Source organism: Bombyx mandarina, chromosome 08 (assembly GCF_030267445.1).
Source record: "Bombyx mandarina strain Sakado chromosome 08, ASM3026744v2".
Classification (NCBI taxonomy): domain Eukaryota; kingdom Metazoa; phylum Arthropoda; class Insecta; order Lepidoptera; family Bombycidae; genus Bombyx; species Bombyx mandarina.
The window spans coordinates 12,125,968-12,153,915 of NC_143215.1; the positions used below are offsets into that span (position 1 = coordinate 12,125,968).

Genomic DNA, 27,948 nt, shown 5'->3' on the forward strand with positions numbered 1-27,948 from the left:
AATGTGCAGACACTATACACCTTCTTCGGGAAATTTCGACCTCAATGGTGGTGGTATTCACGTTTCAATATCTACGGGTTCTGGTAACAACCTAACACCAGTGTGCTTAGTGCGAGTTTTTTTAAAGTTCTCGATAGCGTAAAAGTTGGCTCATATTTGTATGGAGTGGGATCGTTTGCGTACGTTTGCCGCTAGGGGCGCTGTTACTGGTGATAGGACCTCTTGCGAGTCCGCGCGGATGGGTACCACCACCCTGCCTATTTCTGCCGTGAAGCAGTAACGCGTTTCGGTTTGAAGAGTGGAGCAGCCGTTGTAACTAAACTTAAGATCTTAGAACTTATATCTCAAGGCGGGTGGCGCATTTACGTTGTGGATGTCTATGGGCTCCAGTAACCACTTAGCGCCAGGTGGGCTGTGAGCTCGTCCACCCATCTAAGCAATAAAAAAAAATAAAATAAAAAATACTAAGCATACAGGTCTAGCGTGAGCTCGATCACTCACTCCACTGGGCCGTACACGTTAATACCACCATCTGCCCATTCCTAAATTTTAATTACACTATAACCATATAATATCAAACTTGGGAGAACGTTTTCAGAGTAAAAATCAATTCAATCACATCATGATATTAAAATTTTATTCGTTTAATTACAAAAACTTAGAGCATAAGAAGTACACAGCCGTTTTTAACAATCAACAATTCCGGTGTTTTAGATACCAACTTTTTGTGTTGGCAACACAATCCAATTTCGTAACATAATATTATGGAATTTAACCGTTCACCAATATTTTCATTATTCATTATTATTATTATATTCATTATTAGAGCCACACAACTATTAGGTTAAGTCGGCTATTATTCATTAATTGCCTTAATATAACACTTGGCATTTCAGTTGGTTCGCATCAGCACGCAATGTACTGAAAATCGACTGAAAGGGACTCTACGCTCTCAAGGAGCGGTTTTCATTTCTACCCTCAGTTTAGATTACTTGCTAAAACGACAAATACACGCTCAAAAAATGAGTACTGTTTCTCGCTTACGTTTTGAGCACAATTGCGTTTTACCCTCGCGGCACCCTCTATTACAAAACATTATAATTGACTACTATAATGTAATTAAACCTAAATATTACACATACGACAACATAAAAATAGAATTTCGTTTAAAAAAAAAATTCCAAAAAGGACTAAGTCCCTGAAACACTACATACAAAAATAAGCTTAATTTTTTGTACTTAAAGTACGATCACAATGTAAAATGTGTGTTAGAATTTTACTAAAAGAATTTCATTATAAATGCACAATCGAAATACAGGTTCCAGTTAAAAGACTGTGCTACGTTCTGTTTCGAAATATATTAGTGAAATGATACAAAAAATCCAAAGATTACTAATAGTAAATTTAATTAAAATATTGTATCTTAATAACTATTATCATATACAAATAATATTTAAGGCGATGTTACATCACAGTGTAAATTACCACGTTTTTTTAAAAGTTTATTAAAATATATTTATTATTGGATTAAATAAATAAAATTTCACACGTTTCACTTTAACTGTTGGTAAAATTTAGATTTCAACACTAGCAACACCTATTTCATTCCCGAATCGGTTTGAAAGTTGTCAATTTCCGTTAAAACTTTAAATGAAGTCATAACTACTATAGTCGGATTTTTAATTAGACGAAGCCAGCTGACAGTAGCTAATGTCACTTTGTGAAATAATGTTGCTATATTTAAAGTAATAGTGATGCGTTCAGTTCTCGTTCAATCACATAAATGAACAATGAGTGTGAAGAGTTAATCATTAATTTCAAACTATAAAAGAATATTATTTATATTTTACAATAAAATTGTATTAAAGTGATCCAATATAATAATATGTTACTAGTAGTATGTAACTACAATCAGTTTTTTTTATTTTCATTACCTATGTACCTATAATTGTTATATTTTATACATCTGTAGTTTCAACTATATGATGCATTGGAAATAGGACAGTCTTACAAACTTCCTCGCAATGTTTTTCTTAATGTTTAAAACACTCGGTATTTAGTACAGGTAGATACCATAGGAACATAATGTTTCGTCGAAAACTCGTTGGTATGTACAAAACACGGCTAAAATTCGAACCCCGTGCCCGATATCGGCAGTTCGGCACACTAACTATTCACTAGACAATCGAGGCAATTTCATTAATTCAGGAGTTTTTTCAATCGTTCACTTTGTCACAACACTATTTTTATTTCATCAAAAACTGACAACACAGTAAACGTCAGTTTACTTCGTCTAATAAAAAATCCGACTATAGTCTACACTAGACTAGTTTAGGAGCTAGTCATGAAAGCAATTTGAAGTATTAAAAATCTTAAGATGTCAACATCAAAATTCACTACATTCAAACTACACGACCTATGGTCGCTAATATAAAAATCAATCTATAAGACATATTTAGTATTTACTAATATTGAAATTAGTCTAATGTCGATAAAGTAATTTGAAGCATGCAAATTGTATGAGTCCTATAAGGTCATTGTACTCCCCACTAAGACTTGGTCTGTATGGTGAAGGAATCTATCAGCTCTTGGAAGTCCGTGACGTACCAGGCTGCCTTCTTCTTGACTTCGTCACGTACTACGTTACCCCCGAAGCCTGCAAAGGACAATTATCTTTATAAGACAGACGTTAGAGTTTATTTTTGATCGTATTTTAATGAAAGGGAATTTTAGCACCTTCACTGCGGAACAGGACCATATCGTCCGCCGCGGTACTTTTAGCAGGAGCGGACAAAGAAAACTATGTCCCTTTCGCTGGTGCGGACCGATGATTTCAAGTGTATGTAGGAGTTCAATGCCGAAAACTATATAATATAAATTGTATACAGTATGTTTTCACAAAGTTATAGCATTTTAAACTACCCTAATGCTTGTGGGTCGAGAAAGACCGGCCACGCACTGATGGTAATATCGTTATATTGATAATACATGTACGGGACGGTACGGTTTGGATGAATGATAGATATGGAGCATGACTGAGTAAAAGAGATAGGAGATGTCCTGTTACGAAGTCAGAAAGCTGCAAATGAATGCGGAACACATAGTTTTATTTTTTAAGTGAGAGGAGGGTAGTTACTGGACACGACGGCAGACAGACGGGGTGTAACTCTGAAGCACCTCTGAAGACGTAAGATGTTTATATTTTAGTTACATAGATTTAGAAAGACGTAATAAAAATCAAGTTTGTGTAAATTCATCAACTGTTTCAATGGCCCATCCTGAATAGAAAATCCTACATACATAATATATTATTCATATTGATCCACCGCAGCACCAGAGGTTTATGATTTTACATGCCGCATCCAAGGTGTTAAACAAATTAAAACTTATATGCTGTAGGTAGATTAGCATACCACCCAGTTGATGGTAGATCGTTAAGTGTTCATTGTCGCTAATGGTCGCAAACAGCTGCGTGCTATGTATTAAATTTGGCAACTTGTTTAAACGGGTCTCTTTGATTCTAAGCTCTGGATTTAATGAGGTACTCCTTTTAAACGACCGCCTTAGAACTCACAGAGTTATTAAGATTTACAAAGGGCAATATCGATAACCCCGTCTCGTCATTTATAAACATGTGCGAACACTGTTCGCATTACTCATTAAATAACTCATTATAATGTTTTAGACCGACATAAAAATAATAAACGCTGTATTTTTTCACAGTCAACGTTCAGACTCGAATGAATTCCTTAGTTCGATTGTTAATATAATGCTAATTTCTTTATATTTATTAAACAATATTTTATAGTATATATTTGGTAGATGCTCAATCGGGGACTACGGTTTCTTTAAATTTATACTAACACCCGAAGACCCCGTTTTATTACATAGCGGTTGTCCCTACAAAACAAAAGATCAGTTCCGGCAAACCTAAAAACATTAACGTCCACAACATATACGACTAGTATCTTCAAGTGTTACAGAACTCCCCCGAATCCTGATCACGCAGAAGCCAGTCACCCTCGACGCCCTAGACACGTCCTTAAGGGTCCATCAGATCCAATAATTCTTGCATTAGATGCCTTCAGCTCGCTAAGAGTTCAACGTGCAACCTAACCCATGCAACAGCCAGCTGAGTTTCTCGCCGAATCTTCTCAGCGGGTCGCAATTCCTATCTGGTAGTAGATTAATTTGCGAACCGACTGCTCTTAAGTTGTTAGGTCTCCTTTGGAGGCGCTCGGGCAGCTGTTAGGAAATTTCACCCCTTCTGGCTGAGCTATTACTGATGGTAGGGCCCCTCGTGAGTCCGCACGGGTAGGTGTCGTGGTCCACCTCGCTATTTCTGCCGTAAAGCAGTAATGCGTTTCGGTTTGAAGGGTGGGGCAGCCCTTGTAACTATACTGAGACCTTAGAACTTATATCTCAAGGTGGGTGGCGCATTTACGTTGTAGATGTCTATGGGCTCCAGTAACCACTTAAAACCAGGTAGGCTGTGAGCTCGTCCACCCATCTAAGCAATAAAGCAATAAAAATAAAATAAAAAAAGCCTTTGCTCGCTCACTTGTCCTGGTGAAACTAGAAAGGCCTCTTGGCCTACACGTAACCTCTCATTCATAAGAAAAAAAAAGTTACAGAACTTACCAATGAAGCCGTCAGCAGGTGGGCTAGCCTCGGCATCGGTAGCCCCGTCCCCGACGATCACCAGGCGCTGGTACCCGTGCAGTTCCTTCAGTCGTCTCACCACTAAACCTTTGCCGCCGGATCTCGATGTTGGCTCGTTTTCATCGAAACCAGCGTATTCACCTGTAGAAGAAATTGGTATTTTATAGTTCAAGAAAACATCAAATCATTTAATAAATTAGTGTGTCCGTAAAATAAGTGATTTAAATTTTTTAACCCATGATGACGAATTGACGCTCGTATATGGTACCCGCGTACACTCGTATACGAAAAATAAAATCATCGTTTGTGAGTATATTGTGAGCATCTATAGGTATATATTAATACGTGAAGAAAAAACTTTGTATCCCTTTTTACGAAAATTGCGCGGACGGAGGAGTATGAAATTTTCCACACTTATAGAGAATATAGAGAAGAAGTGCACAATGCTAATATTTTTTTTAAATAATGCATAAAAGATACATTAAATCAATAAAGAAAACATTACACACACTACATACCATGTATTTGACGCACACACGCATGCATACTATTTATTGTCAAACTTTTGTTCTTGACGTCTATGGTCAAATTGAGAATAGATTAAATATTGTTTGTCTTTGTTAATATTTTTTATAGTGTAGTCTTGGCGAAATTTGTGATTATAGAAGTATAAAATACAATCATAATAGTGTACAAACTTACAATTCCAATTAATTATAGTTAGCTGCAGTTAATTTCGACTACTGCGGGACCTCTAGTAATCTTTATTATATATATGTATGTATATGTATATGTGATTGTGTATATATGTATGTATATACTTTTTTTGTGTGTATGTATTTGTAAATTAATATAAATTTCATTGCACATACCACTATTCACTCTGCACTACCTTTGGTTGACTGGTAGAGAATGCCTTAGGCATTAAGTCCGCCAATGTAAATTTTACATGAATAAATAAATAAATAAATCAGTGTTTTATGATAAAGGAATAGGGATTTTTTTACTGGTGGTAGGACGTCTTGTGAGTCCGCACGGGTAGGTAAAACCACTCTACCCATTTCTGCAGTGAAGTAGTAATGCGTTTTAGTTTGAATAATAAGGGCTGCCATTGCACTCTAAAAACTGTGACTTTAGAACTCATGTCTCAAGACGGGTGGAGGCATTTACGTTGTTGATGTCTATGGGCCCCGTTAACCATTTAACACCAGGTGGGTCGTGTGCTCATCCAACAATCTAAGTAATAAAAAATTTAAAAGGCATAATACTTTTACTTTTTTCATGGCCTGCTGAAAAAAATCTCCAGAACTAGCTTGCTTCTATTTAGTCTTGTGTAAATTATAATACATTTTTTTTGTACACTTTTGTTTCTTTGTTTTTGTTGTTTTTAGCGTTGACAACCATAATCAACGTCTATATTGACGTATCGCATATGATGAAGTTTTATTTGTGACATCAGACCGATAACAGGTAATAAACCTTTTTTTAAAGCGGATCAAACACATAATAATCACCGTGGAATGTGTCTTCGTGAGATATAAAAATGCGATAAAAAAAATCGGACAAGGGCGAGGCGGACATTCCATGAAAAGGGTTCCGTAACCGGGATAAAAGTTCACGGATAAAATTCGATGTACACAACGTGAATTAATAAAATTTGTTTCCGTTTAACTCTGAGAAGCGTGTTATTAAGACTAGCCCATATATCAAAAATACTTTAACTACTAACTTAGTTACGATCACGATTTTATGAAGCTGAAATCCCAGCAAAATCATGCAAATTTTTTTCATCTATCCATCACATGTGTTGCTCCTAAACATTACCTTTTGGAAATTTCGACCATACCCACAGATAAAAAGCTATTTGGCTTAAGCGATATTTTCGCAACATCACCCGAAAGTTTTAAATTTGTTCATTTAAAGTTTTAAATTTGGAAAAAAATAAAAATCGGTTGTCTGTAAAGTCGGTTTACTGACGATAGTTGAACGTGACAACGTCATCAGAAAATACTGATGGAATGGTTTCATTTTTCAATTATCGCAATTATCGCTTTTTTCACTGAACTTCATACTTGACGAAAACATGTAAATGTATTATATTAATAGCAGTTGTCCACGCGGATGCATCGCTCACTCAAGTAGGAGAGAGACAGATGTCGAACGCTGCCAAACGCGGAGGCCGATTGTGCCTCTTTATCGCTCGTTGCGCGCTCTCGCTTGCACTTCAAGCCTTAAATGGAACGCCTCAGAGCGAGGTAACGCCGCATGAGTCATGTTTTTTCGTGCGTGCAGCCGGCTCCATCGAATTATAAGACGTTGTCACGTCAAAAAATCATAAAAAAAACTTCTTCAGTTATTTGAATATGTTCAACATAATTCTTGTAGTTCAATTTAAAACATTGATTTTTTATATTAATACCAAATAAAACGGATTAACCGAAACGAAATGTCACTTAAACCACAAAATGGCCGTTATTCGACACGAAGACGGGATACTGTTTTTTGTCGATTGGTCACACAGATCCTTAGGGCATTTCCACATGCATTATTTTTAGATTACTAGCTGACCCGGCAGACTTCGTAGTGCCTCAATCGATAAATAAAAGACAAAAGTTTTTGTATAAAATAAACTTAAAACAAACAAAAGGAATCCGTCCGACGGGGGATCTACATCAAAGGAAAAACAAAATTGTTTATTTTTATTTAATTCCGTGCATTTTCATATTTATCTACCTTTTAAACCTTCTCTGGAATTCCACAAATAATTCAAAATCAAAATTAGCCAAATCCGTCCAGCCGCTTTCGAGTTTTAGCGAGACTAACGAACAGCAATTCATTTATATATATATAGATAGATAATGTCAAACGTGCAAACACGAACAAAAACATCATCCGAATGAACAACAAGATTTGCGAAAAAGTTGGGAAAGAAAAACCTTGTACGATATTAATTGAAATATATTATCTTATCGATGTATCGATTGCAGAACTACCTCTTAACAAATGTTCGGATTGCTATTATTACATTACTATCTCTAATGTATGAACAACAACGTTATCGTTTAGCTGTTGTCATTGCCAACGGTGTATGTCAACTAGGACATCAATTTTTAATGTCAAAATTAATGTTCTAGAGAATTTCTGTATGTTCTGTAATTTATTTTATCTTGTTATTTAGTACTTTCAAGTGCAATGACCTTTGCTAAGGCCTTGTGTCAAAACGTTATTTTTATGACGCGTTCTTTCGCGTTGTTTATTGGTAAAACCCTTTTTTTTAGTGAAGGATTACTGGTGGCATGGAGGCGTTTCCAGTTTCACCAGGACAGGTGGGCGAGCAAAGGCTCAGCCAGAAGGGAAGCTTTATTTAATAACTCAAGGGCAGCTGCTTCACAAATGACTAGGGTAAATGTGGTAAAACCTATGAGCGCACGACTAAGGCAGCCCAGTGGAGCTGGGAAAAAGCCATCCGACGCTGTCGACTCTCATACTCCACTTAAGGACCTCTTTGAGAGTACCTATCCGTCCGGTCAATCGGTCGTCGCCCCTAATCCGCTTTGTAGGCGTAAACAAGCGACGATGATCGCGAAGACCTTCCCAATCATTTTGTAGTTTTATTACTTTGTAAAGATTTTTGAGTAGCATCAGAGGTCTCGGTCAATTTACTATGACGTAATGAGCTCCTAGATACAAAGATGTCCTTCTGATTATCTTGAGACACGAGATGGAAGTCCGAATAGCATAGTAGTTCGTTCGTGCTTACAACGAAGCCTCCACCGGTGAGATATAGAAAAAATATGGTACTGCTGTTACGGAATATAATAGTCCAAATTAGAAGTGGCTAAGGTCTCATTCACAGGAAGGTATAGAGAGACAATTACAGAAAGATTTTTCGAATAAACCAGTATAGGTGTTGAATCCCCTGCAAATCGTTCTACTTGTCACTTGGTTTTCTTGTTTTTGTTTCCGAGTAGAATATTATTAAAATAATATAAATAATACAGAATATACCTCCTCGTACGATTACAAGACTTTACCGAGAAGTTAAAATTATTATTTTGAATTGCTTTTTTTTTTAAATAGCGTCTCATGGTAACTGAAATATTTAAAGCAATCGTTTAAATTTAGGAAGCACTAGAACTGATTATGTTAAAAACAAAGAAGAAAGCAGTTTTGTTCTATATAAATAAACTAGCGACCCGCCCTCGCTTCGCTTCGGAAACTGTAATTTATTATTAATTGCTCCACTATTTAATGGATATTATTATACATATACTTAAACCTTCTGAAACATTATGCGCAATTTGACTAAAAATAAGGACCTGTTGTTGTAAAATTTTGACCGAATCCTAATTGAGATCTGATAAGTATCGATCAATAATAAACAAGGTCCATAATAAAACACATTGTTATTTGTCCTTCATTGAAAAATAATCCAGATCTAAAAACAATATTAATCTCTTACAATCGATAAACAGATAACATAATTCGCAATTGTAAACGACAAGGTTATTTTAGAGCAACTTATTAGTTAGCCGATTTAAAAACACATGATAGATTTTGTTTAAAACGGATTTTGTCAAATGGACGAAAAACACTCCAATTGAAACTAAATCTATTGTTCCTTAAACAAAAAGGAACGATCGGGGCGCCTGAGAGACTCACAGGCCCGCCGCCGTCGAGCGGGGGCCAGGGAAGCGGATCTCGCCCAAGCCCTGACCCTCAAGTGTTTCGGGTCTCCCTCACATGTCGGCCTGGGGACCGGCGAAGGGGGCCTAAGAAGACGACGTGCAAGCTGCTCTGCACGCGTTTTATGCATGAGCATCCGGGTGATGGAAGGCCAGCTATTCTCAACCCACGCTGGTTCTGACCCAGCGGGGTATTCCGTAGGATAGACCATTCTAACCGGCGCAATCTAAGCGGGCTTCGGACAGCCTGCCGACCGAGAGGGCTGGTGTGGCGCCGACGACCGCCTGTCCGGCGTTCCGAGGGGTAGGGTGATGGCAGAGATGTGCTCCGCAATAAACGCTTCACTTTCCACCCTTTGCCTTTTCATGAGCTCTGTCTCATGCGAGGTTTGGACGCTGGTTGTTGAGCGACAGGAGGTTTTAGTCGGTTCGACTCCGACATGCCCCGCCCTCCATCCCCAGTGAAGGGCGGAAATAAAGGAATGTATTTTTATATTGTCATAAATAACTTTCTCTGTTCCATTATTTTTTTATTATAATTTTGTAATTATTAAAGTGAATTAAAGAGAGAGAGAGAGAAAATCTACTGATCGTAACCTAAAAATATGGATATACACAACGTTTACATAAGCGTGCTTATGTGAAGAATTGACCACGAATTTTGAAGTTTTTATATAAAATGAGTCAAAAAACTCAAATATAATTATTAAATACGGGGGTGTCAGTACTGGTTTTCTGTCATACATCCGTAGTATTTGGTATTAAATTTAATGGTTAATTATTAAGTTTTCTACTTTACTCCGAAGCATCATTTAAGTAGAAGAATCAGCAATTGCACTAATGGACTTAAAACTTCAATCGATATCGATGTAGGATAAAATAGTCTGCGTCATTTACGCTGATGACCGTAAGCTCCGTTAACCAGTTTTAAACTACCCAACTTTAATAAAAAAGAAAGGAAATCAAAACAATTAAATAATATGTTGATACATTCAATACAAGCAACTCCGTATACATATTATTGTAAGTCACTACGGGCGTGTCGTCAGCGTTCACGTGCTGAGCGCATGCGCGCGATAATGATTCGTGCCATATCATTAAAGATTTTATTACTAACTGTCGTATTATTGCGGCTTTGCCTTTTTTTTATTATCAATTACGAGAGACAAATACTTGAAAAAAACCTTTAATTTATTCTTCGAACTTCCAATTATGATTAAACATTATTCGTCCAATGCTGTTTTGTTACAAAGCACATGTGAACGTAAACAGAAAGAGCACGTTGTTTACATAACGCAGATAAACGAAGAATTAATTATTAAATTTAACTTAATTAGATAATAAATAATTCCGAAAGTGAGATAACTAAATGATATAATGAAATCACGTTTAAAATCACGCATCTCAAAAATGTTTATTAATTAATTATAATTTTAAACACGTGGAATGAGATTATCATGTTATACACGCTTTTCCTCCCAGCTTCACCTTGACAATAGGTTTCCAGTTATTGGAGACGTCCTAACAGAGTTCGGAGTAGAATTGAAATAAGTCGGTCAGATTCTATATTATCGTTGACACTTACGTGCTCACTTTGTTGACCTGAATCTCTGACTGATGAGGAGGATTAACATTGGTATTTTTCTTCCCAGCATCAGGGGCCTCGAGAAGGAACTCTCAAAAGCTCGATTATCAGTGGTGAGCCGGCTTCCGTGCCAGTGCTTTCCCAGTTCTATAGTTCTCTTGTCTTCTATAGTAGTCCCGATCCTTGGGATCTGATTGAATTGTGACCTCGGACTCAGTCGCATCACCAAGTGTTGACTGATCATAATTGCATCGGAAAGTACCCGGATTGAAACCAGATCGAAAGCAGAGTGCCATAACTTTGGATGTGATTTAGACACGGTAGATCACACGCTCGATATCTGCTCTGCATGAGAGGGGCTGCCCCGTGTCTTCGTCGGGGAAATTAACTTCTGCGAGTACACCATACCTCGCAAAATCAGACGGCAGGGTGGGGTAAGGTAGCGTAATTTTATCCCCCGCCTACCTCGATTGAGTTTTGTATCATTAGAGGCTCGGACGCGGGTGGTTGAGCGATTGGGAGATTTAGTCGATTAAACTCCAATATGCCCCGCCTACCGCCCCCAGCAAGTGAAATTTCGTCCTAAACTGTTATATAGGGCTTACAGGCTATTTATATAAAATGAACGTCAAGAAATTCTTTTAAAAAAAATCAATAAACCTGTTAAAGCGATTTCAATTTGATGTTATTACCTGCACAAATATACTTAATTCCCTTTTTGGTCAGATTTAATTTATACTAAACACGGACAAACGTTATTTTGTAATTAGAATTCATTTAGTAGAAAAAAAACATGGATAGTATATTACACAAAACATCTGAATTTGCAATTTATCTTCATTATTGAAGACATTTGACACGAGATGATTTCTTGACGCGATTACGTCATGCAAACATGCCCACTAGTTAGAGCAATGTTATTGGCATTCATACCTTATATTTTCTCCAGTTTGTGTATGTGTTGTTAATATTTTATTTATTTATTTTTATTGCTTAGATGGGTGGACGAGCTCACTGCCCACCTGGTGGTAAGTGGTTACTGGAGCCCATAGACATCTACAACGTAAATGCGCCACCCACCATGAGATATAAGTTCTAAGATCTCAGTATAGTTACAACGGCTGCCCCACCCTTCAAACCGAAACGCATTACTGCTTCACGACAGAAACAGGCAGGGCGGTGGTACCTACGCGCGCGGACTCACAAGAGGTCCTACCACCAGTAATTACGCAAATTATAATTTTGCGGGTTTCATTTTTTATTACACGATGTTATTCCTTCATCGTGGAAGTCAATCGTGAACATTGTTGAGTACGTAATTCATTAGAAAATTAGTACCCGCCTGGGATTCGAACACCGTTGCATCGCTCAACACGAATGCACCGGACGTCTTATCCCTTAGGCCACGACGACTTCATATGAAACATGTTTATCGTATTAGAGTAATAGCCCTGCTATATTTGTAGTGATGTTTCTAAATCAATGGTTCATTGTGAATTGCTTTATGGTACCCACTTACAGGTAGGTAGGTAGGTAGGTCATCCTGCTCATTTCTATCGCGTAATTCTGATTTGGAAATTGAAACAGTCGTTAATATTGCGCGTTTGACTTCAGCATTGAAATTCGGTGCGTTCTTTGTGATCATTCCTTTGCGCGTTTATTTGGTTTAAGCCACATTTTTACGTGCAAACTTTCAAGTTAACCGTACGTCCTGTGCGAATTTTAACGTTCTCGATAACGTAAAAGTTAACTCAAATTTGTATGGATTTGGGACGTTTGCCTACATTTGCCGCTAAGGATGTTGTTCCAACTGCACACAAAGTTTGAGATATCTTTTACGCAATCGAAAACGTTAAAAACTCGCACTAAGCACACTGAAGTCATTGAAAGTGACGTTCAAAGATTCCGTTGCATACAATTGCATCGATCGCCCACCCTCGAAAGAATCTAACAAAACACTTTTTATCAGTGCGATAAGAATCGGCCCAATTTATCAATACGAAGCGAACTAAACAAAACACGAACCGCGCGGGTGCCACATGTGCGTCATTGTGGAAATATAGATAAATGTGACCTTACCCTAACATATGATTTGATAACAGCATCATATGGAAATTATCGTAGCCTGGTATTTTCTTTGTTTATACTTTTTAATTGAATAATACCCACTTATTACATATACATATTATTATATATAATCTTCGGTTTTACGATAAACGAGACATGTTACCTTCTATTAAATGGTCACTACAGCCCGTTGACATCAAATAATAATATATACATTTTTTTATTAGCAGAGCGCAAAGTTACGTCCGATAATAAACCAATCAAGTTCACGTTAATCATCTACAAAGTCAATTAAATATATAAAAAAATCGAGTTCTTTTTCGAAATTCATATTCTATTTTTTATTGCTTAGATGGGTGATCGAGCTCACGATAGACCTGATTTTAAGTGATCACCGGAGCCCATAGACATCTACAACGTAAACGCCCCCACCCATCTCGAGACACGAGTTCTAAGTCTCAGATTTAGTAATCTGTGGTCTCAGTTTTTCGCCCCAACCTTCAAGCTGAAACGCATTACAGCTTCACGGCAGAAGTAGGAAGGGTTGTACCCGTGCGAGTTCACAAAACACCCTACCACTAGTAAAGAACGCTTATTCAAGCAGCTTAAACATTGGCTCGTCACCTAAAAACACAAGTGAAGCGATATTAAGTAAGAAACTTACCATTGAAATAAAACTTGAGTCGATTAGCGAAGATGTTGATAGTTGGGATGTTTAGTCTCTCCGCGACCGGTTCTATTAGACTCCTGAATCCGCCCGAAACTAGATATACGATGACTCCTCTTTCGTGTAACTCTTTCACTAACTCTCTGCAAAGAAATTTATAATATTACTAGCTGATTCGGCAGACTTCGTAGTGCCTCAATCGATAAATAAAAGACCTGCTTTTGTATAAAATAAACTTAAAACAAACAAAAGAAATCAGTCTGACGGGGGACACATCAAAAGAAAAACAAAATTGTTATTTTTATTTACTTCCGAGTAGTTTCATATTTATCTACCTTTTAAGCCTTCTCTGGACTTCCACAAATAATTCAAGATCAAAATTAGCCAAATCGGTCAAGCCGTTCTCGAGTTTTAGCGAGACTAACGATCAGCAATTTATATGTATAGAAGAAGAAGATGGAAGATAGTAATCAAATGTTTTGTTGTTTTTACCAATAGTCACATTATTTGAAGAGAGCCCTATCAAAAGAGTTTGGCGTTTATCTACCGCTTACTAATACGGCCAGGCTATGAAATGACACAATAAAATTCTTACTTCAGAAGTCAAGATCTGCACTAGTCAACTATGAGCAGGAAATACAACAGAATACCGAAATGCACCAGCAATGTTTGTTCGTGAAAAAAAAAACGGACTTAAAAAGATTATCGGCCGACTATGCCCGCGAAGCTTCCATTGTACTCTAAAGCTTCAGGATAATCCAAGGACCACGACCACTCATACGATTACTGAAGAAAGTTGTTAACAAACAAATGACGATTATAAAACTGCCAAGTTAAACTACGACATGAATTCAAAGTGAATACATGCTTCTGCTTAACGATAACAATGACGGGGATCATAGATTAAAAAAAATCAAAACTTTGTAGCGCGAACCCTAATATCGCTTACTAGTCAAAAACAGCTTAGTCTAACTAAAGCCTTGTTCGCACTAGGCGAGTATTTTAGTCGAGTACCGAGTAATTTTGTGGCTAAACTACTCGCTACTCGCCCGAAAAAATAGAACAAAATGGATTGACTTGACTAAATTATTTACTAACCTACTCGACTACATTTTTGGTGCTCAGACACATTTAGCTACTAAATTACTCGGTACTCGACTAAAATACTCGCCTAGTCCGAACAAGGCTTAACTAGTCAAAAACAGTTTAGTCTTAAAATCGTAAGACAGGCAAGGTTGCCATAAACGTTCTAAGTCTGGTTATGTAAAAATTGTAAGAAAAGTTTACGGATAACGAAAATTTTTGTTTTTTGTTTTTTTACTGTAGCCACTAATATTGTCCCAAATTCTAAATTTTTAGACGGTACTTAGCACAACATTCAAATGGCCACGTATGACGTACTTAAAGTATTCGAAACGAAGGAAATAATTTAACACCGACAGGAGAAGACTTATTTAACTACTTCCTTTCAATACTTAGGGTCTGACCACATCCGAAATCTTCGTTCATCTCACAATCTTCTTCTTCGCTGTCCTCCACATAGTTCTGACTTTTTACATTCTTCATTCACTATTCAGTCTATTCTTCTATGGAATGCGCTCCCACTCAAAATAAGGTCGGCCACTACACGTGAAGCGTTTAAGACGAAGGTTCGAGAACTGTTTCTCAGAGAGTTAGCAGAGTCATCTAATTGATAATATTTGTTTATATGTGTTTTTATATGTATATGTATATATTTATGTATGTTATATATATATACACATATGTTTAAGTAATATCACCTTCACACTACACCTACCAAGCTTCATCTCTGCACTCCCCTAAGGTAGACTGTTAGAGAATACCTATGACATTAAGTCCGCCTTTACACTTTCTAGTATATGAAGTTATAAATAAAAATAAAATAAAAAAGAAGACGAAGATAATAATATCATACTAATAAAAATATTCTCAACTGCATATAGATGTAAACAAATAGCTGTTAAGAGGTCAATTGGGCAGTTTGATAAAAGAAAAAGAAACTTTCGTATCTTGAACCGAATAGCGGGTCAGAATCGAAGCGATAGCTGAAGCGGAGTTAACTAGTAACAAACTTGAATTCTATCAACGTACCAACGTCCGTATGATATTGTTTAATTGGTTTTTGTATGCAACACACTACAGTCATTAACTTGCAGTTGAATGTGTATTTGTAAATATAATTTTCGCTTCTTTTTTTTAAATCTAAAACGTTGTCATTCTATTGTTTACTAGCTGACCCGGCAAACTGCATAGTGCCTCAACCGATAAATAATGTTTGATGTATCATTTGAGCTGCCAGTTCACTCGGATAATTAATAAACTTTTGTCTATAGGTAACTGCCGTGCTTTCTGTTTAACGCGGTTTGAAGGGTAGGTCTGCCGTAATATAATACAATGGCTATGTGTTCACCTTCAGGTTAAGGGGATGTCAGGTACAAATTCTTTTTTTTCACAACATAATAAATAAAAAGTTTACCCTACAAATCCATCGGCTTAAGATGTGCCCTTCAAAATAATATATATTTCAAAATAATAAATAACAATTTTGTTTTCTCTTTGATGTGATGCGCGGAATTAAATAAAAATAACAATTTTGTTTTCCCTTTGATGTGTCCCCCGTCCGTCGGATTCCTTTTGTTTGTTTTAAATTTATTTTATACAATAGTTTAGGTCTTTTATTTATCGATTGAGGCACTACGAGGTCTGCCGGGTCAGCTAGTAATTAATAAAGTATTAAACAAAAATAAATCATTTAGTTGTAGTATAAATAAATATATTATAACTAATATACTTTTCGTGTTCAGAGTATGACTAAGGAGTTATACATCGACATTTGAATAATGCACTATGTACCGTTTATTTTTACTTAAAAAAAGACGTAAGACGTTAAAAGACGGTAACAATAGTTTTAATTATGTCTACAACTCGCGAAGATCGAAGAAAATACTAATTCACTTTTCTCGTCCCTTTATATATGAATGTATATACTATTGTATATATGTACTTCATTAGAGCAGATTTACAAAATGTAATAATGAAAACCGGCTCGGACTGCATTGAATAGCCTAGATAACTGTTATACATTGAATTTGTGAAATGTTCAAAGGTCATATGTTAAGAGATTATCATAGGCGCAGTGAAAACTAGTTTGAACCGATCATTATAATTAGAAAATCATTAGCAACATTGTCGTTATAACAAACACGTTATGCAATAACTAATGAAGCATTTGCAAAATTAACAATAATAATAAACATACGCGATTATTCCAACTAGTTTCGTTAAAATTGTTTGTGCATTCAAACTTGAGTTTAGATATGATCTAATAACTTGATTTTTCATATAAAACTGACACTAAGCTGGCCTATGGTTTACGCGATAAAGAACCTACTGCTACTACCAGTACGTACCAGACGTCTTGGAAGTTCGCACGATTACGTACTACCACCCTGTCGATTTCTGCCGTGAAGCAGTAATGCTTTTCGGTTTGAAGTATGGGGCAGCTGTTGTACTGTTAAATCTGAGACTTTAGAACTTATGCCACAAGGTGGATGACGAAATTTACTTTGCTGATGTCTATGAGCTCCGGTAACCGTTCAACAGGTGGGCGGTGAACTCATCCACCCATCTAACCAATAAAAAATAAATCTTTCAGGTGAATTTAATCACATTATAGAACTAAATTACAAAGCAATCATTAATTACATGTGAATGTTGCCAAACACTCCGTCAAACCATTTTTGAACTATTATATGGACCGTTTATTTTGAAAGTGGTGTAAGTCCATTTTCTTTTGTTTCGAGAAAATTTAAGGTTACTATATTTGTTGATTTAAAAATACAGGCAAATCATATGAGGTCTGGCTATGCCACCTACCTCTGTCAATTGGACTTGCACCACTTTCATAATCGATGATTATGCAATTTCATTTACCGACCGATTTTAAGTTGTACGAAACATGGGATTTTTTTGAGAAATTAAACACGGGCTAGTTATATATAAAAAAATTACATTAAATTAAGCATGAATTACGTGATAGCTCATTTTTCTCAAAAACGGACTTACACCACTTTCAAAATAAACGGTCCATATTTTTGTTTACCAACAAAGGGTTACACATAGTACAATTATTTTTAAAAGAGTAATAAAAACGTTTTGGTTTTGAAAGGGTTTTGAAAAGGTACACACTGTGTACCCTATCAAATACAGGAAACACAATGTTCACAGAAACATTATGCTTACAATGGTTAAAGATAAGAATACCTCAAGGAAAGCATGAAAAAAATGTATAGTTCATCTAAAACATGTATCTAATTTAAAAAAAAACAAGGTAACCTCAAAAAACAACAGATAAAGTATCAATATTGTCAACTTACGTAATACCAGGAGTTAGTCTAACTGGAAATTTCTCAATGAATTCTCTGATCTGACCGACGTTAGGCCTGATGATGTCCAGTCTCTTCTTCAAGGCTTCCTGGAATGTCATATTGCCGCCCATTGCTTCCGCCGTTCTGTTCATAATTTAATTGAATATTAGTGACACAGCAATGGAACTTAATATTATTTAGATTAAAAATGATAAAATTCTCGATTTGTCTATACCTGAAATTGTAAGTTGTATTTAGCCGAGACTGAGTTACAATTTTATTCCTTCCACCTATACAAATGATCTGCACGATAAGAAAAGACATAAACCACCAAAAAACTTCACACTTAATACTGCAGGTCAACTCTCTTGAGCTTTTCCAAGAATTTTAATAATTTAAAAAACGCATTATCAGGATGTTTCCGAAATACTTTTGTAATTAATTTGGTTCGCGTCCATTGAAATATGTTTTAACATGAAAAGAAACATCTCGCTATCTCTGTCACACGCCCGCATCACAACGTTGCAATATTGAAACCTTATTATTATTATTTAAGCAGTCGATTCAAAAGGTCTCTGAACTGAATCCTTAATATAGAAATTTGGATTGGTAATGTTGTTGCAGTTTTCAATTTTTGATACTTGATACTGAGACCTTAGAACTTATATCTCAAAGTGGGTGGCGCATTTACATTGTAGATGTCTATGGGCTCCATTAACCACTTAACACCAGGTGGGCTGTGAGCTCGTCCACCCATCTAAATAATAAAAAAAACTAAAAAAAAAACTTATAAAATTTTACGAAAGTAAAAATTTTAAGCAAATCAATCAATCAAATCGATCAATATTAGCAGCAGAATAAAAGAAAAAAATATTTATACAGTCTATAAACTTTTTACACCGTATTTAACATGATAAGGAATTACAAGTAATCATGTATCTTCTAAATGTTTTTTTTCTCAAAGGTCGTTCGGTACGCAATGACTTTTTAATAAAACATGATAAAAAAAAAATTATCTATCTGTTACCAATTAAAATGATAACGTGAAAGGTAGAGGTCAGAATCGATTTTGCAATATAATTGTTTTACAGGTATCGGTGATAACAAAAATATATTATTTCTTAACCAATACCTATCGTTCGAGAATTTCATCTATCTATATTTTAAGTCACAGAGGTCCATGGCTGGACATAGGCCTCCCCCAAGCCTCGTCCCAACGACCACAGCATTACATACAAAGGACTAAATTAAACTAAATCATTTTCCGCAATATTAACGAGACTAGTATCACTAATGTTTAGACCGCGTTTTCCCCCTTTCGGTCAAGTACGATGCGATTTCAGCACGATAGCCTATTCTTAGATTAGGCCACGTTCAAAAATAAAGTCGTTTGCGATTTTAAACGCCTATAACTAGATATAAAACTGTTTCTTAATTTGCCTCACTACGATGACACAGAGCGGAAATTTATTTAATGCTTCCAATTCAATTACTTACATTAATATTTTAATTACAAGCTGTTAAATGCATGAGCAACTGTCGGACACACGTACCAAATGAAAATTATTACATTTATTCGTTCAAGCGCTTTTATTAGCTTGAACATTATCTATATATATACCTAACGGAATCTTTCCATGTCATTTTTCAAAAGTTAAATGTGTGATTATAAAAAAAATTGCAAACATGTCATGGACCTAAGAAAATAAAATTATCAGGAACAGCAGAAGAAAAAATATTATGCTATATGCTATTTAGTATTTTTTAGATTATTTGAGATATTATATAGATGCTATATAGTATTTTTTTAGCTTTTAAATTATAATTCATGAAGGTCAGGGATTATAACAATAATATTTGTAAGACGACATTATCCTTTTATTTTTTATTCTTAATCAAATTCCATTCTCATTTTTTTCAATACTTATAGGATATTTTAATTTCGATAACCAATTCTAGAAATTTTTTTAGGAATAATATCCCGATGCCTTTAAAACAAACTAATAAATAAATGTAGGTTGTAATGTATATTCAAACACAAACACGACGAAATATCTCGGTCAAACTAATAATTATCAATCCTGCTATTTATAAATTCGAATATAGGACAACCCAAGAATAGTTAAACCTTGTTTTGCCGCTTTTGATCGCTAAGGCAAAGCGTAGTCTTTTTTATCTTCTGCAATTGAAATAGTAAGCCGACAAAATTATCGATATTCATCGATGTTTTTTAAGTCGCTAAAGCCTTGTTCAGAATAGGCGAGTATTTTAGTCGAGTACCGAGTAATTTAGTGGCTAAAGTACTCGCTACTCGCCCGAAAAAATAGAGCAAAATCGATTGACTTGACTAAATTATTACTAACCTACTCGACTAAATTTTTGGTGCTCAGACACATTTAGCTACTAAATTACTCGGTACTCGACTAAAATACTCGCCTAGTCCGAACAAGGCTTAAGAGCTCTAAAACAGTGATTCTCAACTAATGAGCCGCGCACCTTTTTTGAGCCGCCAAATTTTAAAAATATTTATATTTTCATATTTAAATTGTGCATCATTTACATAAGACTAAAGAATGTTTAACAATTTTTTTTCTTTGGGTGCCGTCAAATTTTAAAATCGCAAATAGGGTCCCCCGACAAAATAAAAAGCTTGAAACTCACTACTCCGCGATATCGATGGAATAAAAAGAATATTCTTTATTATTATTATATGATGTCCATGGAATTAAAATAACATAATTTGATTTATTCTTACATCCTAACATTGAGTTCCTCACACAAAATACATGACGATATTCTATTTTAATTTCTAAATAAATTAGATTATTTCGTGCTTATAATATAAATATGTAAACATTACTCGAATCACATGTCACACGAACGTGACACAAACAGGTCCTGTGTGTTTGTCATCCGCCATAACCACTATTAACCACACCGATATTTATAATGTATTTGTAAACATGCTGGATTTATAATGTACAAGCGGCCCGCTCCGGCTTCGTTCGGGTCTTTAACAAAAAATTCAACGATATTTGACGTTGTTTTATGTTTTTTAAATAAAAGAACACTTATTGCGGCATAACTATCATAGTTAGACATATGCTGCCGCGACACTTTTTGTAAATAATAATGTGTTCTACAAAGTCGTAGTACATTATTTTAGTCTATCATCAATAGTTTTCGCAGGGCACACGATGTAAAGAATATTTTAGGTATTTTTTTCACACCTTGGATTACATTATTGGAATTTTAGTAAGGTTCCTTAATTTTTTTCAAAAAAATTATAGGCTGTGTCACTCGGGAATAGTGTACCTTTCAAAAAATGAAAGAATCTTTCAAATCGGTTCAGTAGTTTCGGAGCCTATTCAATACAAACAAACAAACGAATCTTTCCTCTTTATAATATTGGTATAGATGTATAGATAGTATAGATTGATTTGCACCGGCAATCAACCTAGCGTGTTTATAAACTAAAATAATTATAAACAAATTTCTAGTTAAGTTAGAGAATGAAGTTCTCAATAACATTATGAATACCTACTTGAAAACTATGGATTTTTCATATTTTCATATATGTTATATTACACTTTTCTTGTCATACTTCTTCTATCCACACATTGGTCTACAAAATGTTTAGAGACTATAGCGGTAAAACCTTCTACAGTTATTTAATTATCGTATTATTAATTTTTGGTAGTCTAAGGGACTATTCCAACTACTCAAAAACCGGTAGGTAAACTCACGAGATCTTATAGAGCTTGTTAACAATGCAGATTCAGCAAAAGCAGTGTTTTGCTGAATCTAACACCGTATCGTGACCCACTGTGAAGATCCGATGAAAACTCAGCGGGCTGATGTAGGTATGGGTTAATTTACACGTCGAACTCTTTGCCGACTTCGACGAGTACGGTTACCAGGGTCCCTAAGTCTGCCCCTAGTGCTAGAGCTGAGGGCGTCTAATGATAAAGTTAGTGGATCTGATTGATATGGCTATGAACTCTTTGCAGTATGCGAGTGTACTAGTATCGTTTTCAATGTGCTAGATAGGCAGACGACATCACGGCATCCAACTTGGAAATCTGAATGTAGATCCACTTTAAGACACTTTTGTTAAGGTCTCAATCGTATATCGGCGGCCCGGTCCTTCAAAGAGCTCATGGGCACTCATCTGTATAATTAAAAAAGAAATACTCACAATCTTTTAACCTCGTCTCCTTTCCCGCAGAACTTGGCCAGTTCATCGATGCCTTCATCTTGTATGACAGTCGAGTCTACATCGAAGCAAACGCAGTCCGCTGTCCTGAACAACTCCTGGACAGTCTGTTGAGGCGACATCACGCTGATCGACACCAGTGAGAGCGTCTTCAACGTCGCGTACTGCAGGTTGCTTTTCAAACTGCAACGATGGGCATTAAATCAGGACCCTGACTAGGCAAAACTTCCCTTGTTCCCACACAATAAAGCTTATATTTCTTTAGTAGATTACGTCAAACCGGTTGCCAAAGATTAGCGAGAGCGTTAAGAAGGAAACGTCAATTGAAGCGAAACGATAAAGTCGTACTCTTGATTACAATCAGTGTATCCGATTTATAAACGAATACGATAAAATATTTTATTAAATATTTAGTATCTATAATTTATCGATATAGATACCGATATTGATATTATCAGTTGCAGTAAAAATGATTACTCGATAAATATCAAACAAATCCCCCACCTCTATTTTCTCACACAAAATGAGAGCTACTCACATGCTATATGCTTCTCAAAGACTTTAGCGTATACTAAATGCATTCCTTTTATACGTGAATATTGCCGACCGCAACATAATATGGGTAAAACGTGTGCATAATTCCAAATGACCTCAATAATAGTGCAGTAAACGAGAACAGTGTTTATGTTTTCTCACCGCATTTACGAGTATCTGTTCTTTTAAAAATAATATATTTTATTACGTATTGCTTAGTAATATTATGTGCGTGAAATTTAGATCACAAATACAATAATATCCTATACCTTTAAACGAGCGATTCTTGTATATATATACATATATATATAATCTGAATCTCGGAAACGGCTCCAACGATTTTCATAAAATTTAGTATATAGGGGATTTCGGGGGCGATAAATCGATCGAGCTACGATTTATTTTCAGAAAATGTTGTTTTATTCGTGTTTTCAATAATCAACTCTTCCCGACATCTATTGTCGAATAAGAATACTATTTTTCTTAATTGACGGCAACTAACCGCTTTAAAGACACAACAAGATGGCGTTGTAAATCATCGCGGTCATCATCTAGTTATCATTAAATCTTTTATCTTTATGCTAATTTAAAAGCGTAATACAATTTGAAAGCTATTTAGATACAAAAATTTGTACTGTCAGCTCACCAATAATCGCGTACTTATATTTTTTTACATTTACGTAATTTGCTTACGATTATTTAATTTTCATGTACGATTACCTACTCAGTTTTATGTACTTCTATAAAAAAAAAACTAAAGTGATTCAAAAGTACAGAATACTATTTGATTTAGAAATTTCGTCTTTATTATGATCGATGTAAGATCGAGATTTATAAATTTAGGTCTTACACTATATAAAGTCTCCAGGTTTTTCGTTACGTGACGATTTTGTATCAGTCAATCAATACTGCAAGTTTGGTTTTTTTTTTTATTAATCTAAACTGATGGTCTTGAGAGACCATTTTAGCGTAACCAACCGGGCGAGTAGGTGAGCTCACGGGGATCTAACCTGACGTTGTTGCTAACACGAACCCTAGCAAGAGCCGTGCTGCGCAAAATCTCCCATCGGATCAGAAACGCGACCCACTGAGAAGATCCGGCGAGAAACTCAGTGGGCTGTGTCTGTAGGTTAATTTACTCGCCGAGCCCTTCGTCGCAGGCGAAGGATTCGACGAGAACGATGACCAGAATTTCGTTAAGGATCTTCGTCCAAAACAGATTAAGTTGCTCAACTTGCTAACTTAGTCGTTCCCCTAATTCCTATCCAAGGTCTACCATTCCCAGGGAATATCTAGCCGTAAATACGTAAGTAAAACACGTGTATGCTGTTGAAGTTTGACGTAAGAAGTGGAGATCCAATAATTTTGATACATCCGCTGAATTAACCTCAAAATTGAATTGTATATTGCTTCGCGAGGCTTCACATCAAACATAGGGAAGCCCGGCCGCAAACACGCGTGCGGGCTGGCAACATGCCACCAGGCTTCGACCTCATGTCTCAAGGTGGGTGACTTTCACATTGTGAGACACGTTCAACTATATAAATAATTAAAAACAAAAGCTCAACGAAGCCGAGATGGCAGGTGTATTTTTTTATTAATAGATCGGACATACAATTCGGTAAGATCGTCTAAAGTCAGAGAAGAAATTAAATTTGTTTTCACTCATGCTAGCCAGAAGTGATTGTTGGGTAGGTATATCGTATAGCCAATAAAATATTGATACGATGCAATGGAAGTATCTTAACTATAATAAAAAGCAAATTAAGCAAATCTTTTATGCAATAAAAGCAGATAATAAATGTATTCAAGAGTTGGAATTTTAAAATATCATAGAATATCAAGCACAGTATGAATTTAAAATAAAAAAAAATATGCCCCCTAAGTATAGTTTTAATTACTTGCATTCCGTTGAGTTTATAAGAAATATATTAAAATAAGTTAGTATTAAGGTAATTTACCCACAAAAAATACACCGCGAGGCTAATACTTTATATACTTTCTGGTCCAAAAACAATATAATATTTCCTGTTATAATCTGTATAATTTCTAATATTACCTACACATTTAAGATTTAATTTACGACCAGAGATTGAGTCAAAAACGCTAAAAAGCTATACAAAACATTCAGAAATACAATGGAAATGATTCTGAGTAAAATTTCTTTAAAGCATTTTATCGTAAAAGCCTTAAAACCACAAATTCTAAAAAAATATACTTTAGAAAAAAAACAAATCGACGATCCTAAAAAAAGGAATACGGCAAACCAGTTCAACGGCTTTAACCAAAATTATGTTTCTTGTTTTAGGGTACCTACCCGGATTTCGAATTAAGTATCTTATTATTTCGATGCTGTCTTTAGTTTTAAATTTGGCTATTTATTTACCTAGAAAATACCTCATTAACCTATAGTAATGTGTACTTCGATATAAGTAGGTAATATTTAAAACCGCCTTTTTTTGCTATTTTAGAACATCATCTCAATATTTAAATACTGTTAGTTGAAAGAAAAAAAATTAAATTGTGACTCTTCTAATTTTACTGTCTACGTAAAAAAAACGTTTTTTTAACCGCTAAATATTTATGATAATGTCTAAGACCTAAGCGTATTAAGTTATTATTGACATTTCATTCGTTCACGTGTCAATCTAATGGCCAAGAAAAAGTAGACGCCGTGTGAACGCCCTATAGCTTGATAATAGCTAAACATACATGGTAATGCACTGGTTTTAATTCAAGAACTTTCACTCCGCACGAGCAAATATTTAACAAAACTTTAGATCTCATCACATACATGCATGCAGTCAGAATAAACAGTAATAAATAAATAAAAACAAAATTCACTTTTTAAATAGACAAAAAGCATGCATGGATCCCTAACAAATATATTACGCCTAGATACCTGTAAAGAGCCATCTCTGTTGCTTCTTCTCCGAGTAACGAAACTATTATGATCGAATTCACTTCAATCTTATTTATTGATTGCGGTATTACTTATCTTTCGTAAAGGTTACGAGTGTAATTATGAAAGACCCACTTTGCGGGAAATACGACGAACACGCCTCCGTCGAATGTGATATCACACGGTACAGTAAACTCATGCCGGTTTTATCGCCTTATATCCACAACACTCCTCGAGATAAGTTATGATGCGAGCTACAAAACTACTATCTGAGAGCTACGTACTATGAATGACGTCACCGCGCCGTCTTCATTAAAAGACATGCTGCCAGACACGAGCCATACTCGAAGCAGGAGTAACGGAACGATAGCCGTCTCGCTCGAACGCGATAGAAGCGTATGGAATATTTTGTGGACGCTCTTGTTTTGCTAATTGCGTTAAGCGCGAAACAGATAAACAAGCCGTCCTTTGATAAAAATGTTTTCTTTAAAAAAAATGTAACAGTGTCAATGGGGAAATGTCCCTGCGCAACAGATGATAAGAATAATATTTACGTTCGATGTTAATATTATATAAATCTCATGCAAAAACAACAACAACCGATTTCATTTTACAAGTACAAGTTTCATTTTACAATTTTGTACACTGTAATTCGCACATTATACAACAAAATTGCAATAAAAATTAAGAAAAATGCTTACAGACAAACTAGAACACTTCATTTTATTATCACTGTTAAAACTTACAATAAATGAAAAGTCGTACCTGTGCAAGTGCAATAAGGATCGATATGATACGATAATTACCGATCTAAACACGCGTGATATTATCAAAGCACCATGCCAGCAACTACACACCACAGCGAAACAATAAGGGAATAATAATTTATTACAAGGTTACCTTGTTATTGCGATTGGAAGGCCACTAGTGTCATTCATTCATTGTTAATTATTTACTGTCTATACCAGCTGTATCAATAAAGATTGTCTGTTAAATAAGAACACTCTTTACTTGCACGGTGCACCATTGCTTGTTAATGTTCAATACAAAAATGGGTGTAGACTTTAAATTCTTCATCTTTTGTAAAGAATTGTGTGGAATTAGGATTTTAAATTTCGAATAGCTCATAAAGCACAGATTAGGCGAATCAGGAGTAATAATATTAAAGATTATTTGAATTTAGTGTCTAAATAAAACAATAAGATAATCCTAGATACTGATTAGTTATAACAACTAGATTACGTCAACTTTTGACAACGGTATTTTTTTCTTTTGCCTATCACATTGAAGCATTTTTAACCATTAGAACCTCTGATTAGAACAGACCAATTTCCTATGCAATTTATGGAATGAAAACTTTAAAACATTGTGTCTCAGTCAGCTGCGAAGCACGACTGGAATATACCGTATATAACATAAACTTTATACAACGCGATTACTGGAGAAACTAGTAGAAAAAGGTCAAGGTCAGTACTCTGTACCAGTGTACCAGCGTCATGATAGAATCTGATGTAGGATCGTAAGATCCTCTGATGTAAATATGACATTGAAGGATCCCGCATTTAGTTCACTTTTAGGTACGTAAATTCTAAGTATTAGAAAATATTAAAATTAGTAACATTTAAATAATTTTGCTTCTTGTTTTTATGTGTCTGCTTGGCAATACAGCTATCCGAATATCTAATAATTATGGAATTGCTTTTAGAAACTGCTATTATTTTAAACCCAATACAAATTTACACACTTATGACTAAGAAATAAAAGGATCCCTCGAATTAAAAACCTTTCTGCCTATTTCTGTCGTGAAGCAGTAATTCGTCTCCGTTTGAAGTTTGGGGCAGCCGTTACAGAGACCTAATTAGAACTTATATCTCGAGGTAAGTGGCGGCATTTATATTGTAGATAGCTGACCCAGCAGACTTCGTAGTGCCTCAATCGATAAATAAAAGACCTAAACTTTTGTATAAAATAAACTTAAAACAAACAAAAGGAATCCGTCCGACGGGGGAAACATCAAAGGGAACACAAAATTGTTATTTTTATTTAATTCCGAGCATTTTCATATGTATCTACCTTTTAAACCTTCTCTGGACTTCTACAAATAATTCAAGACCAAAATTTGCCAAATCGGTCGAGCCGTTCTCGAGTTTTAGCGAGACTAACGAACAGCAATTCATTTTTATATATATAGATGTCTATGGGCTCCGGTAACCACTTAACATTAGGTGGGCCGTGAGTTCGT

At 35.5% G+C, this 27,948-nt stretch overlaps 1 protein-coding gene across 3 annotated transcripts; it reads right to left on the minus strand.

The window, feature by feature from the left end:
* Positions 1–615: 615 nt before the first annotated feature.
* On the minus strand, positions 616–26,602 carry aay (phosphoserine phosphatase). 3 transcript variants are annotated; one of them, XM_028174385.2, is made up of 6 exons: positions 26,472–26,602; positions 22,253–22,453; positions 18,064–18,198; positions 13,664–13,809; positions 4,642–4,803; positions 616–2,656 (listed from the first exon to the last, which is right to left on the minus strand). In XM_028174385.2, the coding sequence occupies exons 2-6, from the start codon at positions 22,390–22,392 to the stop codon at positions 2,550–2,552; spliced, it is 690 nt and encodes a 229-aa protein (XP_028030186.1). In that variant the 5' UTR covers positions 22,393–22,453; positions 26,472–26,602; the 3' UTR covers positions 616–2,549. The 3 variants fall into 3 exon arrangements, with proteins under 3 accessions (XP_028030186.1, XP_028030185.1, XP_028030187.1); XM_028174384.2 differs by lacking the exon at positions 26,472–26,602 and adding an exon at positions 25,707–25,993; XM_028174386.2 differs by lacking the exon at positions 26,472–26,602 and adding an exon at positions 25,842–25,992.
* Positions 26,603–27,948: the final 1,346 nt, after the last annotated feature.